At 42.1% G+C, this 18768-nt stretch overlaps 1 protein-coding gene across 4 annotated transcripts in view; it reads left to right on the top strand.

Moving 5' to 3' along the window:
• The window catches only part of LOC126277973 (autophagy-related protein 16-1-like), an 837530-nt gene that overhangs the window by 790169 nt on the left and 28593 nt on the right, over positions 1-18768 (top strand). For all 4 annotated transcript variants that reach the window (XM_049977625.1, XM_049977627.1, XM_049977626.1 and 1 more), the window contains exons 3-4: positions 2848-3027; positions 11735-11819. In XM_049977625.1, the coding sequence (XP_049833582.1) occupies positions 2848-3027; positions 11735-11819 (265 nt within the window). The remainder of the gene's footprint in view (positions 1-2847; positions 3028-11734; positions 11820-18768) is intronic.

Raw genomic sequence — 18768 nt, 5'->3', positions numbered from 1 at the left:
GTACCCTCTCCCCGATGTTATGCAATCTGTATATTGAGCAAGCAGTGAAGGAAAAGAAAGAAAAAATTGGAGTAGGTATTAAAATTCATGGAGAAGAAATAAAAACTTTGAGGTTCGCCGATGATATTGTAATTCTGTCAGAGACAGCAAAGGACTTGGAAGAGCAGTTGAACGGAATGGACAGTGTCTTGAAAAGAGGGTATAAGATGAACATCAACAAAAGCAAAACGAGGATAATGGAATGTAATCAAATTAAATCGGGTGATGCTGAGGGAATTAGATTAGGAAATGAGACACATAAAGTAGTAAAGGAGTTTCGCTATTTGGGGAGCAAAATAACTGGTGATGGTCGAAGTAGAGAGGATATAAAATGTAGACTGGCAAAGGCAAGGAAAGCGTTCCTGAAGAAGAGAAATTTGTTAACTTCGAATATAGATTTAAGTGTCAGGAAGTCGTTTCTGAAAGTATTTGTGTGGAGTGTAGCCATGTATGGAAGTGAAACATGGACAATAAATAGTTTGGACAAGATGAGAGTAGACGCTTCCGAAATGTGGTGCTACAGAAGAATGTTGAAGATTAGATGGGTAGATCACATAACTAATGAGGAGGTATTGAATAGGATTGGGGAGAAGAGACGTTTGTGACACAACTTGACTAGAAGAATGGATCGGTTGGTGGGAGATGTTTTGAGGCATCAAGGGATCACCAATTTAGTATTAGAGGGTAAAAATTGTAGAGAGAGACCAAGAGATGGATACACTAAGCAGATTCAGAAGGATGTAGGTTGCGATAGGTACTGCGAGATGAAGAAGCTTGCACAGGATAGAGTAGCATGGAGAGCTGCATCAAACTAGTCTCAGGACTAAAGACTGCAACAACAACAACAATTAAAATTAAATCTTGAAATACTGCTGTCTCAATAAGTATTTTTGTGTGTTACTGAGGAGGCAAAGTAGACTCCTAAAAAGCTACTAACGTTAGTTGAGTTTTTTTTTTTTGATTCAGCCCTTAGTTCTTAGTTGATAGACAGATATTATTATAAAATACGTCTGAGAACCGCGGGCTGTGCGAGTACTTGATGTGGCCGCAGTCTGACGACCACCTGATTTATGCTAAAAAGGGCAAGGAACCCTCTTTCGCGACCACACACCTAGGGAGACGAGCGGACTTCGGGTGGTTCAGTGATGCTGTCGGAAATCAGTCACACGGGACTGGCCGCCTATCGCCAGATAAGAGGAAGACGAAGAAGACAGATCCTAACGTATAAAACGTCATGCGGGATTTTTTTTTCTTTTTCAGGTAGTTCCTTCAGCTTCAACGATAGGTTCACAAGGGAGTAGACGTTCGCAGTCGATTTGCTAGCAGTGAACCAGAACTTTGCATTTTAACATCTCGTCTCCCTCGCAGCCCGCAGTTAACACTAGCAGTACCTACTCACTGTACCATCTGCGCACTTGTCATATAGTTGCGTACGCTCAAAGACAGAACATAGGAAACTACTGCACTTCAGTACTGGTTCCTTGGTATTTCTCTTTTTTCCGAAAATTTCCTCGATTAGCGGACTCCAGCATAGGTGTCAGTACTATAGGTCTCACAGCCTCCTCAATTTTGAGCTGTAAGGTTACAGCACAAGGGAGTAGTTGTTGACCGCTTGCAGTGCCTCAAAGTAACACGGACCTTCCGGTTACAACCCGTCTCCTATGTTTTATTTTATTTCAGAGCCTTTCTCCACCTTTTGAACCCAACTGGTTGTTAACTTTTCCCCAAAGATATTAGAAGATTCTTTTTTTAGTCTTTTGTAATTCATTCTTTAAATATTCCGATAGAATATCACTCTGTTTCTTCTTTCGCATTGATTCTGGTGTGTTTTTCATGTTCTGATAAATTTCTTGTTACTTATTAATTTCCAAAATCGTGAAATCGACCTAATATTTACTTCCGAGTCTTCTATCTTATTCTTATAATTTTCGAGCTTATAATTCACTACTAAGCATTATCTAGCGTGTAGGCGTTCCCGCTGCGACACTGTACTTTAGTATCTCGTTTTAAAGTTTTTAGATAATCATTTTTTATCGTAGATGTGCTTAAATATACAGTAAGCTCTTTCTACCTCAGGTATTGTTTTTTCTATAGAGGTTATATCTACACTGTTTTGTAGGATCACTTCCCGCAAATATTTCAATTTCTTTAACTTTTCTAGTGCGCCAAGACCTGTTCTTGATAGCTTTCGAGCGCTCTTTATGTTCGATACAAATTACGTTTTCTTTGCAAAGATTCTTAAGCGTGACATGTTGACTTTATCTTGCATGAGATTTATTTGTATTCCTGCATTTATTTGGCTTTCGAAATACATCGCAAAGTCCTGTGCAAGCACTTGGCAATTACGGCAACTCGCTTAGTCTTTCCCCTCGGCATGAGCTGTAATACTTTTCCTTTAAATTTTTCGTTCAAAATTCTCGCAGTTTTCCTAAGATGCAATTGAGAAGACAGTGGAAGTAAGTTACTAGCATCCGCAGCTCGTGGTCTAGTGGTTAGCGTTGCTACCTCTGGATCACCTCTGTCGGCCGGGTTGAGGATTTTCTCTGCCCGGGGACTGGGTGTTTGTGTTGTCCTCATCATTCATGAAAAGTGGCGAGATTGGATTGTGCTCAGATTGGGAATGTATATGGGCGTTGATGACCGCACAGTTGAATGCCTCACAAACCAGTCAAAATCATCATCATCATCCTCATGATAAATTGCTACCTAGTCTGACACCAGTATTTATTAATCGTTAATGTATTTTTACTTTGTGTGTAGCTGATGTTATGCTGTACAAATAAGTAAATGATTTTGTCGTCCGCAAAGGTGTGGAGACGAAATTCGCCGGCTCCATCTGCAACGACCTGGTGACGTGGGACGGCTCTGGCGCCACCATCATCAGCGGCCACTTCGACCAGAGGCTGCGCTTCTGGGACGCGCGCACCGAGTGCGGCTCCAACGGCGTCCAGCTGCAGGGGAAGGTCACCTCGCTGGACATCTCCAAGGGTAAGCCGAACACTCAGTTCAACCAGTTCCAAACGTAGCTCGTTAATTCGCAGGTAGGGCAGTATTTGGAAAAAAATAGATATTTCAAAACCATCAAGAGCTGCTGATTTCCCATTCCTCTCCTTCATCGGTCCTCTGACTGCTTGGAGCGACCTGCCACGACTTCTTCCCAACCTGTTAATCTGAGAGTGCCTCTTGCACCCCATGGCCTCAGTTATTTGTTGAGTGTATTGTCTTTTTTCTTTCACTACAGATTTTACTCTCCCCAGCTCCCTATAGAACCATGGAAGTGATTCCCTTTTGACGCAACACATTTCCAATCATCCTTGCGCTTCTCGATTTGTTGGTTGGTTGATTTGGGGGATGGAACCAAATAGCGAGGTCATCGGTCCCATCTGATTAGGGAAGGATGGGAACGGAAGTCGGCCGAAATTTGCCTGAAGCGATTTGTTACGTTTAGCGAGAATCGAAACCCACTCTGTTCTTCTCTGTGTGATGGTGCATCCAGGTGTTCCAATAACCATTGTAACATTTATTTTGGTAGATTCATCTTCATGGATGCGACCTTACTTGTGTTCACCTATATTTCTTTAACACACGGGGAGTCCCATTTATCTTGACCGCAGCAAATAACTTTCTGTCCAGATAATGTGTCAAGAAAAGTTGTTTAGCTACCAAGGGGACATTAATCAGCATGACAGCCTCTCTTATAACTTTGTTTGTTACGAAGATGTGAACTGCAATACGTCTTTTTTAAACCCAGTGCGTTTTTACTCGATAATGAGCTTACTCTCTTCAAGACCTGTTCAAAAACGCGTCACAGAGTACCATTCACATTTATATGACGCTATTAAAAACGTTACACAAAATTGACTTAGACTCTCCCGTACTTGCAAACACTGCAAATAACCCAGGGTAACGTAACTCGTCCACTTGCTGCAGTTGACAGGAGACAAATGAAAGCACAAGGAAAATGCCGACCAATCATTCAGTCAGGTTTATCTGAGTACAGTATGCACCAACGAAGAGGAGGTAGCAATGGTGCTCATCTGTGGAGGATGTAACTTAGCACTCTAGTTACCTGCACTATGTGCTAGTACAGGAGAGACAAAAACAATTGTGTGTTACGTTTTTAATAAAACCACGTTTTTATGTTCTTCAGCATTTCTTTTGAGTTAAGACAAATATGTAGACCTAGAAACCGATCATTTAAGGTACATAACAACAATAAAACATCTCTTTGGATTGTTCAGTAACAGTATGTCAACCTTTATAACTTTTCCAGGATTTGATTTCTTGTACACTGTTACTGCTCCACTGCCAAACAAAACAAATTAGTGCCGAGTTAGGTCACTCGTTTCAATTTCGGAAGGGGTTCGGTTCCCGCCCAACTCTTGAGAATTAGCCTTTCCAAGGCTACTGTTAGTCGATAACGGCGATTGACAGTATGGTTCGTTTGGACAGGAAATAGCGGCTATCCTCCTTAATGTTTGTGCAATCCAAGCTCGTAATGATCTCGTCATCGACGTGGCGTTAAAACCTAATCTTCTTTTCTTTATCTATCGGCAAATTGTTGGGGTGTCAGTGTCTAGACTGATCCCATCAGCATGTCTCATTTCAAGGTAAGACTTTTTCACGTGTGTCATTCCTCCGTAAGTTTTTTGCCACTTTTTAAATTGCTAACTTATTCGTTAACTTCATTTTAAAATTCTCCAGCAACAATAAATTTCGAATTCTAACAGTTTCTCTCTTGTATATACACGGCTCGCCAATGACTACAACCGAGCGAGGTGGCGCAGTGGTTAGACACTGGACTCGCGTTCGGAAGGTCGACGGTTCAATCCCGCGTCCGGCCATCCTGATTCAGGTTTTCCGTGATTTCCCTAAATCACTCTAGGCAAATGCCGGGATGGTTCCTCTGAAAGGGCACGGCCGACTTCCTTCTCCATCCTTCCCTAATCCCATGAGACCGATGACCACGCTGTCTGGTCTCCTTCCCCAAACCAACCAACCATTGACTACATACAAAACAGAAGTGTTGTCTTCCGAACGTAGGAGTTTTAAGATAGTTCTCGTTTGGTGTTGTCACTGCTGTCTTATGCATTTTTGATTTTTCGTTAGTTAACTTCCTTCATATCTTTATAATTTACAATTTTTGTCGTTACTGGCTTCATAGTTTCGTTCATTGTTATCCAGTCCTGCGCAGTGCTGCCTGCCCATCCGGTTAGTTAATTATTATATATTTTATTTTGCCTTTAGCTTGTAGAACGATCATTTCTTCTATACTTCCTTCTTGTTTCTTCTGACATATTCAGAAACCATTTCAGTCTCTGCGACGTCTGTCACAAAAGTGGTAGACAGGAAGTTGAAGAAAACGGTCAGGAGCATAGGAAGAATGAAAATGATAATAAATGCTGCCATATATTAATCTACTTTCTTGCTGTTATTATTCCGCTTGAATGTGTAGAAAATACATTCTTCGCTTCGTAATATGAATTGTTGGTTTCAACTTTAAATTTTTGAGAAGTTTGCCGACGAGATCCGTAAATATGCTAAATAAAGAAGCGTAATTTTTGGTTACCCACTGTTGAGACCTAGCTGTTCGTCATTGAGTATCTCCTCAAGTTTTCTTTTCACTCTGTTGCGTATTATTTTTGTAAACAGTGGGTCTAAGAAATATGTTAAAAAATATCGGGAATTTTTTTAATTTCTCACGTTGTATTAGTCCGATTCTCGCGATCTTTCGTTGTTATGCTGGTAAACATGTCGTAAACGTATTGTAGACTGGTAGCCATGTGGGTTGTTTAGTCTGTCATCAGTTGTCAAGTAGGTTATATCTGTTTGCTTACAGTTGGGGATCATTGATTGTTTTAAAATGGATCGGAGAATTTGCATAAAATTTTGCTATAAAATAGAATAAAATGTAACAACGTTTGGGAAATGTTGAATACTGATTTTGGTGGGTCTGGTATTAAAACGTTCTACGAGAAGCATAACCGTTTCCACGATGGCCGTCAAGAAACTGAAGATGACGAACGTTCTGGATGCCACAGCACATCAGCAGCCTATGAAAAAGTGCCAAAATTGAAAGAAATGATTATGAACGATCGCCGAATCACAACCAGAGAGGTTCCCGATGATGCTGGCATATCAGCTTGCTCATGCCATGAAATCTTTCCGGATGTTTTCGGTATGAAACTTGGATTTGTGCCAAAGGTGTTGAATCTAGAGCAAAAACAGCGTCGAATGGTAGCTGCTGATGAGTCGCTAAACGTCATCAACAATGATGCAGAACTAATGAAACGTGTCATTACAGGTGACGAAACATGGGTGTACGGGTACGACGTCTGGATCGCCAAGATCGAAAACCACTCAGCAAGAGTGGTCCAATGTGAAGGTTCTGCTCACTGTTTTCTTCGATTTTAAGGGCGCAGTGTATGATAGAGTTCTTGCCAAAAGATCAAACGCTCATTAAGTAATACTTGCAAGTTCTGCGGTCAGCAATCCGTAAAAAAAGCCCGACTTTGTGGCGAAAAAAACCTTATCTTTTGCACCACGGTAATGCACCTGCTCACACTTCATTGCTTGTTCGCGAATTTTTGGCGAAAAACAACACTGTAGCGATACCTCAGTCTCCATATTCGCCAGATGTGGTCCCATATCCCTTTTTTCTGTTTCCATAAATAAAGAGGACCTTAAAGGTCCCTCGGTTTACAAGCTGAGATTAAAAGGGCATTGTTGAATGAGCTAAGTGGTGTCGCAAAAATATAGTTCCATAAGTCTTTCGGGGATTGGCAGAAGCGCTGGCATGAGTGTATATTACCTAATAGGCACTGCTTTGAAGGAGGTAACATTAATGTGGACGAAAAAATAAAATTATTTCCAAAAAATGTAAATTCCCGTTACGTTTTGAACACACCTCTATATACAGTTTTATGATAGCCCTTCCCCTTATCTTCATTGCTTAACACCGTTAGAAAAAGCGAAAGACGTTGTTGTGATTTCCCTTTTGTGTAACCAGGGCCAGTTATAAGTCAGACAAATGACTCTGATCGACCGCCCCTCAGCACGAGGGTAACGTGCGGGAGGGATTGGTAAACGATGGTGACACACCTAATTCTTCTTTCTCGGTCTTCACGAGGTGAGTTTTATTGGAGAAACAGAGGAAGAATGGTTGCTGAGAGAACGACCGTAAATCTTTATTATCTGTGCCGCCGGATAAACATGAGACAGCTGCTTCCGTGGGCTTCGAAATAGGCTACGAACACAATGTACGTTAAAAGCTGCACGGAGGACCAAAGCCTGCCTCTCTTTCTTTTTTGGTTTTTCATTTTTTTTCCTCCACCGAGGGGCAGATTACCGTCATCGATGAACATTGATCCTGTGCTTGGGCGGTGCTTCTGAATTAAGCCTCGCTGACACTTCTTATAAATCCAAATAGCGCAAAAAGAATCACCTCAGTGACTCTTATTGAAGGTTCATTTCTATACCTACAAATAGAAAACTCGGACATCCCTGAAGTTATATATATATAATGAAATGTAGGGCAGTAGAGCAGAGATAAATCCTCAATCGAAGGATTGAATACCACAAAAATTTACCAAGTGGCTCTTAGTGGATGTGAATGACCCTTTGATAGCAAGCGAATTCGTCCCGGAGCACAGCTCAAATTGGAGCACAGTAAGGAAGGAAACTAGACCTACTACCCTTTCGTAGAAACCGACTCGGTAACTCCGTAGGCTATTTCGGGAAATGACGGAAAACATGTTTGAATTCTGGACGGAGTTTGAACAGCCGTCATCCCGAATATGAGTTCATTTTCTTATTACTGTTCCACTTCTCTCCGTCCCATCCGGTCAAAGTCGGTCCAACAAATTGATATGGAAGTCGACTTATCATTCCCATATATAAAAAAGTGGTAAGAAGCAAAATGCGCATACTGTGCCAGTAAAATTTCAAAGATGAATTGAAGGCTTATCTGTTTGAATTAATAGCCTTATACTTTATGTTAAATGTGGTTTTTCTAAGAATTGAGTGGGCAGCCCTTTATTACGTCTTAATGAGGAGTAAGGAAACCAGCTAGGTCAGTCTGTCCTGTGTAACTATGAGTTGAGTCCCTACAGTCATTTCTGTTCAAAAATGGTTCAAATGGCTCTGAGCACTATGGGACTTAACATCTGTGGTCATCAGTACCCTAGAACTTAGAACTACTTATACCTAACTAACCTAAGGACATCACACACATCCATGCCCGAGGCAGGATTCGAACTTGCGACCGTAGCAATCACGCGGTTCCGGACTGAGCGCCTAGAACCGCGAGACCACCGCTGCCGGCGTCATTTCTGTGCTCGCAGGTGTAATGATCAACACGTAATAGCGCCTTCTTAAGGACCAGTGTCGCCCCAGCCCCGCTTCTCTAAGGAATCGAACTACCTTGTACACAGCTGCAAACGCTTGATTACTTTAAAAATGAGTTAATGTGTTTTTCAAGTATCTCAATGTTTATGACGTCACCGTCACTGAGCTATATATCGTATAAAGATATTTTTGCAGGTAAATTTAAAGGTATATGCGGATACTGCCTGCAAAATGTGTTGCGAATAAAGTGATTAGTAAAGAAGTAATAAATTAACACATTGTGCCTAATGCTGCAGTCGTACTGCACGAACAGCGATAAAGTAGTAAGCGATAAACTATCTTCCCTTCGTTGTTTTGTATGTGCATATGTGTGTCTGTATGGCCCGGGGGGGGGGGGGGGGGGGGGGATGGAGAAAAAAATGTTTTGTAAAGGTTTGAAATTAAGACGTGTAAAATTGTTGGAAGTCGCTAAGTGTATTTATTCTCGAATACTGGATGAATATAGTCTGTGTATTTGCGCGCAGTGAGTTACCCTGCCTCAAGACATATACACGATTTATAACAGTAATTCCTTCTGTTTGACAACTTTCACGTGAAATTATACGTCTTAAAGAGTAGAACAGGACCCATTTCAAATTTTTAAATTAGGTCAATGATTGTACGAAACACTGAAAGTAAATTTTTGCTGCCCCTGGAAGCCGTTAGATGGGCCACCCGTAGCTGGAACCGAGTACCACGTGATCAGCAGTTAAATAACACACAGGTAGCTTATTAGGACATCAGTCTTTCTTCTGTGTAATATTTTAACATTTTTTTCAGCTGTGGTGTGCAGTCCTCACTGACCCTATTCCATATAAAGGTCGTTCAAAAATTCAGCGCCCAAACTAATAGGGATAATTATGGAGACAAAAACAAACCTACTTCGCAACTCAACTAAGTGTCGGAAACGCATACTCTTGGAGTACCGAGTGTGCAGGAGATTATTGTGTGTGATTGAGAATAAAACGGTGCTATATATTTCCAATTGCTTTATTGTTCTGTATTTGTGTGGCTGCTGCAAGAATTCTGGCAACCAGTTCCTCCTCTGAGTCAACCGGGGCAGAACACCTCTCGGCTTTGATGTAGCCCCAAGTCTGATGGGGGTGAGGTCCGGGCTGCTTGCAGGCCTATGTTCAGGTTCTCCTCGGCCTATGCTGCACTACAGCTGTCAGGCAGGCGCTAGCGGCTGTCACGAAACAGACTCCTCAAGGTCACCTCATTTAGAGATAATTTCAAATGGCAGTAAAAATTCTGAAACAATATTATACATCTCTATATTTAGTGTACAGTATGATGGAGCAGTTGCTAAAAGGAAAGATATTCCACCTGCTACGAAAACAAAAATAAAAGTTAATTTTACAAGAAATTTTGAAGAAAAATATTTTTTTACTTCATCCGGTGGAAAGAACAGAACGACTGTCATATTTGGACTGAAAGTAATCTATGATCCTCCTCGAAGTTTATAGATGCATGTGATACAGATTTTATAGTGAAAACATAAAAGTATTGTGAGATAAAAAATAAGAGCCAGCGTACGTTTATAGCCGCACAATTCTCTGGTGGCGTCGCTGCTGCCACTGGACAGTTGCCAGAATGTTCCATGAGACAGGACTGTGTGCAAGCACACCAGCGGTGTGCATCTCACTCACCCCCTTCGTCAAAAGAGAGCATTTGCAATGGTACATACAACACAGACAATGGACACAGCGTCTGTGGGCTAATGTTGTCTCCACAGGTGAATCCGGCTTGTCTAGAATCCGATTCTCCACGGGTCTTCATATAGAGCGAACGTATGACACAATACCATCCCCGCAACACCACGGAAAGGGTCATACGTGGTGGTGGAGGTGTACTGCTGAGTTGGTCAGTGATCATGCACGATACCTGCACACCACTTCGTGTGTTTGACACTGGTTCCGTGTATGCCCAGAGGTACAGACAGGAGAGCCTAGAGCTCTATGTTCAACCTTTCAGGGGTGCTGTTGGCCCTCATTTCATGTTTATGGACGACAATGCAAGACCACACGGGGCCCGAATGTTTAATGAATATCTGCAAAACGAGGAAGTTCACCATATGGCTTGGACCGCCTTAATCACTACATCTGAATCCTATTGAAAGCGAATGTGATGATCTTGGGAGGGCAGTTGCAACACGCTACTCCTCCCTCCCACCCAGAACCACTGTTGAGTTGAAAACCGCGATGGAGGAGGCACTCTTGAACTCACTTGTCAACAATATGGCCACTGCATGCTGCTTGTCTGTCCCAGGTGATCACAAACCGTACTAGTAAAGTTTTCACAGCCATTTTAGAACCTTTGATTTGGACCACATTGGACTCATGGCCATTACCCATTCTAATCAGTGGCGTTTGATGATAACGATGTTTGGTTTGTGGGGTGCTCAACTGTGCGGTCATCAGCGCCCGTCCAAAGTCCCAACATTTTTTCAGTCCAATTTCTTACACAGTTCAGTCCAGCCGCTGTCACGAATGATGATGATGATGATGATGAAATGATGAGAACATCACAAAGCCGGGAATCGAGCCTGGGACCCGTGATCCAGAGGCAGCAACGCTAGCCATTAGACCACGAGCCGCGGACATCAATGGCGTTTGAATTGTTGTTTTGTACAAATGACTGTCCCACAATAAACTACATCTATACCTATTTTCATGTATTTCTCTCCACCAGTGTAGTTGGACACAGCAGTCATAAGCAGATTTACCAAAGTCTTCATTAGCAATTTCAAACATATGATAGGTACGATAGGCAATTACATCTCTGTCATTAGAACTTTCAAGTCCAGGTACACTAGGAACTCCGCTACCACCTCCTACTATGGCAACAGTCAACCATCCATTACCAAGTGAGAAAGTGTCATTTATATCCAAGCTAGAATTAAGAGAACATCCAAGAAATACACGAGGACCATCGACGAGGGCGTGGGCTGCAACACCCTTCACTGGAATCCGATTCTTCTTGTCTCCCGATGTTGTTAGTTCGATGCCTTAGAGGAGATACCGACCTCGTCGTCGCACAACAGTTACAAAAATATAGAAAACATGGTTCACTGTTGCCATAGTAAGAGGTGGTAGCGGAGTTCCCAGTGTACCTAGACTTGAAAGTTTTAATGATAGAGATGTAATTGCCTATCGTACCTATCATATGTTTGAAATTGCTAATAAGGACTTTGGTAAATCTGCTTATGACTACCTCTTCATTTGTATTGTATACAGTTTCAGAATGGAAGTTGCTACTTCGTTCTAAGTTCTCCTCGTAACTGGAGTTGTGATTTTGTTTTCCTCTGCAGATGGCAAGTACCTGCTGGCCTGCACGCGGGATGACAGCCTCAAGCTGCTCGACCTGCGAATGAATCAGGTGGTCACAACGTTCACGTAAGTGTCCTCTCTCATTTATCTTCACATTCTTTGTTAACTTGCCATGCTCTCTCTCTCTCTCTCTCTCTCTCTCTCTCTCTCTCTCTCTCTCTCTCTCTCTATTTCTCTTTCTCCCTCCCGTCTTTTTTACTTTCTCTAATGCATATTTTGACATTAAGAAAGATGACCAAACACCGATTTCCAACATCCACACCAAATTAATCTTCTGCGTGTCTCGGATGTTTGCATGTGCCACTTTAGTATGGACGTTTGGCTACAACCATGGATGTTCGTAATTAATCGTGGAAAAAAATTCATGGACTTACCTCTTACCATATGGAGAAGATTAGGATTGGAATGAACTCAAGATGCGGTGGAGATTGTAATGCCTAGATTCATAGTAAATCGGTTTTCCCTCGGGGTTAGAATATGTAGAGAAGTTCATCGGTTAGGTCCAGTTCTGCAGTTTAGTCACTGCTGAAGTAATTAATAATAATTATTAACCATCCTGAGAATCCTGTTTCTTCTTCCTCTGACACCCCCAAAAACATACTTTTTTTATATTAGGTATATTGTGCTGTTACTTACTGGTAGGTACTCCTTATCAGTGACCTCAGTAGTCATTAGACATCGTGAAAGACCAGAATGGGACGCTCCGCGGAACTCACGGACTTGGAACGTGGTCAGCTGATTGGGTGCCACTTGTGTCATACGCCTGTACGCCAGATTTTCACACTCCTAAACATCCCTATTTCCACTGTTTCCGGTGTGATAATGAAGTGGCACGTACACCACAAAAGCGATCAGACCGACCTCGTCTGCTGAGTGACAGAGACCGCCGACAGTTGAATAGGGTCGTAATGTGTAATAAGCAGACATCTATCCAGACCATCACACAGGAATACCAAACTGCATCAGGATCCATTGCAAGTACTTTGACAGTTAGGTGGGTGGTGAGAAAGCCCGGATTTCATGGTCGAGCAGCAGCTCGTAATCCACACATCACGCCGGTAAATGCCAAACGACGCCTCGCTTGGTAGCGTAAACATTGGACAGTTGAACAGTGGAAAAACGTTGTGTGGAGTGACGAATCACTGTACACAGTGTGCCGATCAGACGGCAGGGTGTGGGTATGGTGAATGCCCGGTGAACGTCATCTGCCAGCGTGTGTAGTGCCAACAGTAAAATTCCGAGGCGGTGATGTTATGGTGTGGTCGTGTTTTTCATGGAGGGAGCTTGCACCCCTTGTAGTTTTGCGTGTCACTATCAGAGCAAAAGCCTACAATGATGTTTTAAGTACCTTCTTGCTTCCCACTGTTGAAGACCAATTCGGGGATGGCGGTTGCATCTTTCAACACCATCGAACACCTGTCCATAATTCACTGCCTTTGGCGGATTGGTTACACCACAATAACATCCCTGTAATGGACTGCCCTGCACAGAGTCCTGACCTGAATCGTATAGAACACCTTTGGGATGTTTTTAAATGTCGGCTTCGTGCCAGACCTTGCCGAGCGACATCGATACCTCTACTCAGTGCAGCACTCCGTGAAGAATGGGCTGCCATTCCCCAAGAAACCTTCCAGCACTTGACTAAACGTGTGCCAGCGAGAGTGCAAGCTGTCATCAAGGCTAATGGGGTTCCAACACCATACTGAATTCCATTGTTACCGATGGAACTTGTAAGACTTTTTCAGCCAGGTGTTCGGGTAGTTTTGATCACATAGTGAAACTCTTGAACTGATGAACCAGTACAAATGAGTGAACGAAATCAGCGCCAATTGTCAACGATTCCTATAGTGGTGTGGCAGAACCAGCAGACAAAGGAACTCCCAAAATTAATTGGGTGACCCCCATTGTCTGAGTTGCAATAAAAATGAAACGAAGCAAGAAGCAACACAACTACAGATATTGTTGCTCGACGCCGTTAATACAAGACCTCACACTGCAGTTTACACTACAGGCTCTATGAGGAGAGTGCGGATCCCTGACTGCCTGGACCCCAGATTTGTCAGCCATAGAGCATGTCTGGTATGCAAAGGCATGACGTATACTTTCCCACCAATTCTCAGCTTGCAATCTTCATGAACTGACATCATGTGTGTTTCTGGAAAGGCAAGAAATTAGCTTCCATGCCACAACGAATATAACAGTGTATTATTTCCCTATGGCATCACACGTCACACCGATGTTGAGGATGTCGGTTCCAAATGGAAAGAAGTTTAATAATTTAATATTAATTTTGTGATGTATATCTCCGCAAAGTTCAATAAATTTAGGACCTTTGCTTCGTGATATAACGATTTCCATGTCCATCACTGGAAGTGGAGTGATAATTGTACTAATGTACTGAAGTCTGAAAAATTCTACGTAACCAGCTTAGCACCCGCAGCTTCGCTCGCGTGAACTGTGTGGTCTGCAGAGTTTTTGTTTTTTTGTTTTCCTTTAATCGACAAATTGCAACATATCCTAAGGTTTTCATGTTAAAGAAGGCCATAGGGCATAGTCTTTTGCGAATGACGAAAAAGCGATTCTGGTAGCTGGAACCCAAGGTTTTTGTTGTCATGCTTTTTGCGTTCTTGTGGTAATATTTCCATAGTAACTTTCGTGCCCCAACACATCTTTTTATTTCGAACCGAAAAGTGAAATACCAGTTTTCATAGATGTGGGCTTAAGAATTTCCTAATATAACGAAATAATTTGCGAAAATTTTTCGTCTTCTACTGCACCCTCTTAGCGATTTAATTTCCAAAAACAGTGAAACACGTATTTTTATTTCTAACCAAGAAACGACATACCCATTTTCATAGATGTAACTTTCAAAATATTTTAATAGTTATTTCATAATTATTTATGTTCAGAAAAAGATTTTTCCCACTATTTTAGCCCCTTAGTGGTTGAATTTCCAGAAATAGTGAAACACGTATTATTTTTATTTATTACTGAGAAACCAAACATCAGTTTTCATAATTCTAGCTTCATAAGTGGCGCAATAGCAACATAGTTTCAATAAAGCGTTTCATCCCCTATTTCATCGTTCTAGGGGTAGAATTTCAAAAAATCATTTCTTAAACGACGCCAATAGTGTAAGATCAAAACGCCCTGCAAACTTCAAGCTTATATCCTTAGAGGTTTGGGCTGGGCGTGTGCTATGTGTCTGCTCGCTCTTTTCTTCGTTAGCATATCACACCACAAATTACTGCCAGTTATTAATTGCGACAAAAAATTATCTCACACATCAAATTAACGGTCGAGCTCATCCGCAGATTGTGGCGCTGCTTGCGACCAATCAACCAGCGTTGTTTGTTGTTTACATTATCGGTAATTGTGTAGCAATTATATTTAAGAGATTACGTTATTAGCTTGAATAAACAATGACTATACTAGCATTTTAATTAAGAGTACATGCGTGGGTGTTGGGAGGACCATACAGATCTAGCACTGTTTCTAGTGCGTACTGTGCGTGGAAGATGGTGCAGCGGGAATGATGGAAATGAGGGATCGATGAAGAGCTGCATCGTGAAGTGGCACTGGGCTCTGAAAGTACGAAAATTTTACGCAGTTACGACGAAAATGCCCGAATCAATTTTTAAGTCAATAACAATAAGTTGAACGATTGAACATATTCGAAATCAGTTCGAAACCTGTGTGCGCATGCAAAGATTAGAGAACATTACACTATCTCAGAGGAAATTGCGAAAATGTGGACAAGATGATGTCAAGAAAAAGGTGAAGGTTCTCTATGTAAAGAAATTACCTGGGACCAAGATCAAGCCTCTTCAGAGAAGAGTGAAAATATCTCGTTGTGCCAATGAGTGCCATTGCTGTCGGCCATCTTTATTCTACACGCATAAAATTTTGTTGCCGGTACCCCTCAGCTGATAGATACTTGGTGGTACGTACCGACGAATAAGTTATTTGTTCGGGTGGGCATGCAGACTGTTTTTATGGAGACCTGATAATACCCGATACAGCCTAAATCATGTTATTATAACAACACTAAACGGAAGGATAAGCTTCTTATTCCCCACGCACTCCTAGTATGCGTCCATTCCACGTGATGCTTGCGTTCTACAAAACATGGTTCTCGTCTCGTCTCGAGAACCAGTAGGAATGGAATACACATCTGAGAGCCGACAATTTTACGAGTTCTGCCTGTCTGCTAGTCGCTTCACATACCTCTGCTACGAAACCGGTAGTAAGTACTCGGAAAGTACTCTTTCCAAACAGCAAGTGATATTTGTACCAAGGTTAGTTGAAATCAATCCAGTGGTTGAGAAGGAGATGTGGAACGTACATACGTACACTTTTATATGTACATGTTATCAAAGCATCCTGGAGCAACGAGTGATCCAGCACTTTGAATGTATACTTAACTGTCCAAGAAAAACAAAGTACAAGTACGAGGGTTGGAACTTAAATAGTGGCAACTGTTCATTCACAACCAGTACAAAAGAGTTAAATATTTGCACCTGTTACTGCCCTTCAAAGTAGTCACCAGCGTTGTGTAGAACCCGTTGCCAGCGCTGTGGAAGGCGTAGTATACCGTTAGCAGAGCCTGTTCTGTTGATGGTGCGAATGAAGCGGACGTAGAATCTCTGGAACAGTTCTGAAGCGAATGTCACGATGTGGTTCCTTCATCTTCGGAATCAAATCAAAGTCGCAAGGACTTAAGTTCGGTGAGTATGGTGGATGGTACAGTTCTTACCACTCCCATCGACCGAACAGAGCGGCCCCAGCTGGGTGAGTTGCGCAGAAAGTGTCGCCACTTCTTTCGCAAAGCTGATCGCAGGTGATGCTCCAAAAACGAACAGTAATACTGTGCATTGACGGTCTGCCGTGGAGAAACGTAATGCATTAGGATAACACCATCACAGTCGTACACGAAAATCAGCATAACTTTAGACCGCTCCATTCGCACCATCAACAGAACAGGCTCTGCTAACGGTTTACTTTCCCTTCCACAGCGCTGTCAATGGGTTCTACACAACGCTGGTGACTACTTTGAAGGACAGTAACAGGTGAAAACATGTAACTCTTTTGTATCGGTTGTGAATAAATAGTTGCCACTATTTAAGTTCCAACCCTCGTATTTACTGTAATTACACAATTTTTTGCAGTCAGACTACTGTTGGTTGCCCTGTCCCCTTTCAAATTATGCAGTTCACTGAAAATCTTTCCGACGTGAAATTTTTTTTCTGAACATGAAATAACCGCAACGTCAAGTAAAGGTTTCACCGAGCTAGGTAGTGCAGTAATTAGCATACTGGATTCGCTTTCGGGAGGACGACGGTTCCAATCCCCGTCTGCATATCCAGACTTAGGTATCCTGTTATTTCCCTCAATCGCCCCCAGACAGATGCCGGGATGGTTCCTTTGTAAAAGACGTTGTTGTTGTGGTCTTTAGTCCCGAGACTGGTTTGATGCAGCTCTCCACGTTACTCTATCCTGTGCAATCTTCAACCTACTGCAACCTACATCCTTCTGAATCTGCTTAGTGTATTCATCTCTTGGTCTCAATCTACGGTTTTTACCCTCCACACTGCCCTCCAATACTAAATTGGTGTTACCTTGATGCCTCAGAACATGTCCTACAAACCGATCCCTTCTTCTGGTCAAGTTGTGCCACAAACTTCTCTTCTCCCCAATCCTATTCAATACTTCCTCATTAGTTATGTGATCTACCCATCTAATCTTCAACATTCTTCTGTAGCACCACATTTCGAAAGCTTCTATTCTCTTCTTGTCCAAACTATTTATCGTCCTTGTTGCACTTCGATACGTGGCTACACTCCATACAAATACTTTCAGAAACGACTTCCTGACGCTAAAATCTATACTCGATGTTAACAAATTTCTCTTCTTCAAAAACGCTTTCCTTGCCATTGCCAATCTACATTTTATATCCTCTCTACCTCGACCATCATCAGTTATTTTGCTCCCCAAATAGCAAAACTCATTTACTACTTTAAGTGTCTCATTTCCTAATCTAATTCCCTCAGCATCACCCGACTTAATTCGACAACATTCCATTATCCTCGTTTTGCTTTTGTTGATGTTCATCTTATATCCTCCTTTCAAGACACTGTCCATTCCGTTCAACTGCTCTTCCAAGTCCTTTGCTGTCTCTGACAGAATTACAATGTCATCGGCGAACCTCAAAGTTTTTATTTCTTCTCCATGAATTTTAATACCTACTCCGAATTTTTCTTTTGTTTCCTTTACTGCTTGCTCAATATACAGATTGAAAAACATCGGGGAGAGGCTACAACCCTGTCTCACTCCCTTCCCAACCACTGCCTCCCTTTCATGCCCCTCGACTCTTATAGCTGCCACCTGGTTTCTGTACAAATTGTAAATAGCCTTTCGCTCCCTGTATTTTACCCCTGCCACCTTTAGAAATTGAAAGAGAGTATTCCAGTCAACATTGTCAAAAGCTTTCTCTAAGTCTATAAATGCTAGTAACGTAGATTTGCCTTTCCTTAATCTTTCTTCTAAGATACGTCGTAAGGTCAGTATTGCCTCACGTGTTCCAGTATTTCTACGGAATCCAAACTGATCTTCCCCGAGGTCGGCTTCTACTACTTTTTCCATTCGTCTGTAAAGAATTCGTGTTAGTATTTTGCAGCTGTGGCTTATTAAACTGATTGGTCGGTAATTTTCACATCTGTCAACACCTGCTTTCTTTGGGATTGGAATTATTATATTCTTCTTAAAGACTGAGGCTATTTCGCCTGTCTCATACATCTTGGTCACGAGATGGTAGAGTTTTGTCAGGACTGGCTCTCCCAAGGCCGTCAGTAGTTCTAATGGAATGTTGTCTACTCCCGGGCCCTTGTTTCGACTTAGGTCTTTCAGTGCTCTGTCAAACTCTTCACGTAGTATCGTATCTCCCATTTCATCCTCATCTACATCCTCTTCCATTTCCATAATATTGTCCTCCAGAACATTGCCCCTGTATAGACAC

Source organism: Schistocerca gregaria, chromosome 6, assembly GCF_023897955.1.
Source record: "Schistocerca gregaria isolate iqSchGreg1 chromosome 6, iqSchGreg1.2, whole genome shotgun sequence".
In the NCBI taxonomy this organism is placed as follows: Eukaryota; Metazoa; Arthropoda; class Insecta; order Orthoptera; family Acrididae; genus Schistocerca; species Schistocerca gregaria.
The sequence above is the reverse complement of the archived record's forward strand: the minus strand, read 5'-3'. Positions and strand labels throughout refer to the sequence as shown.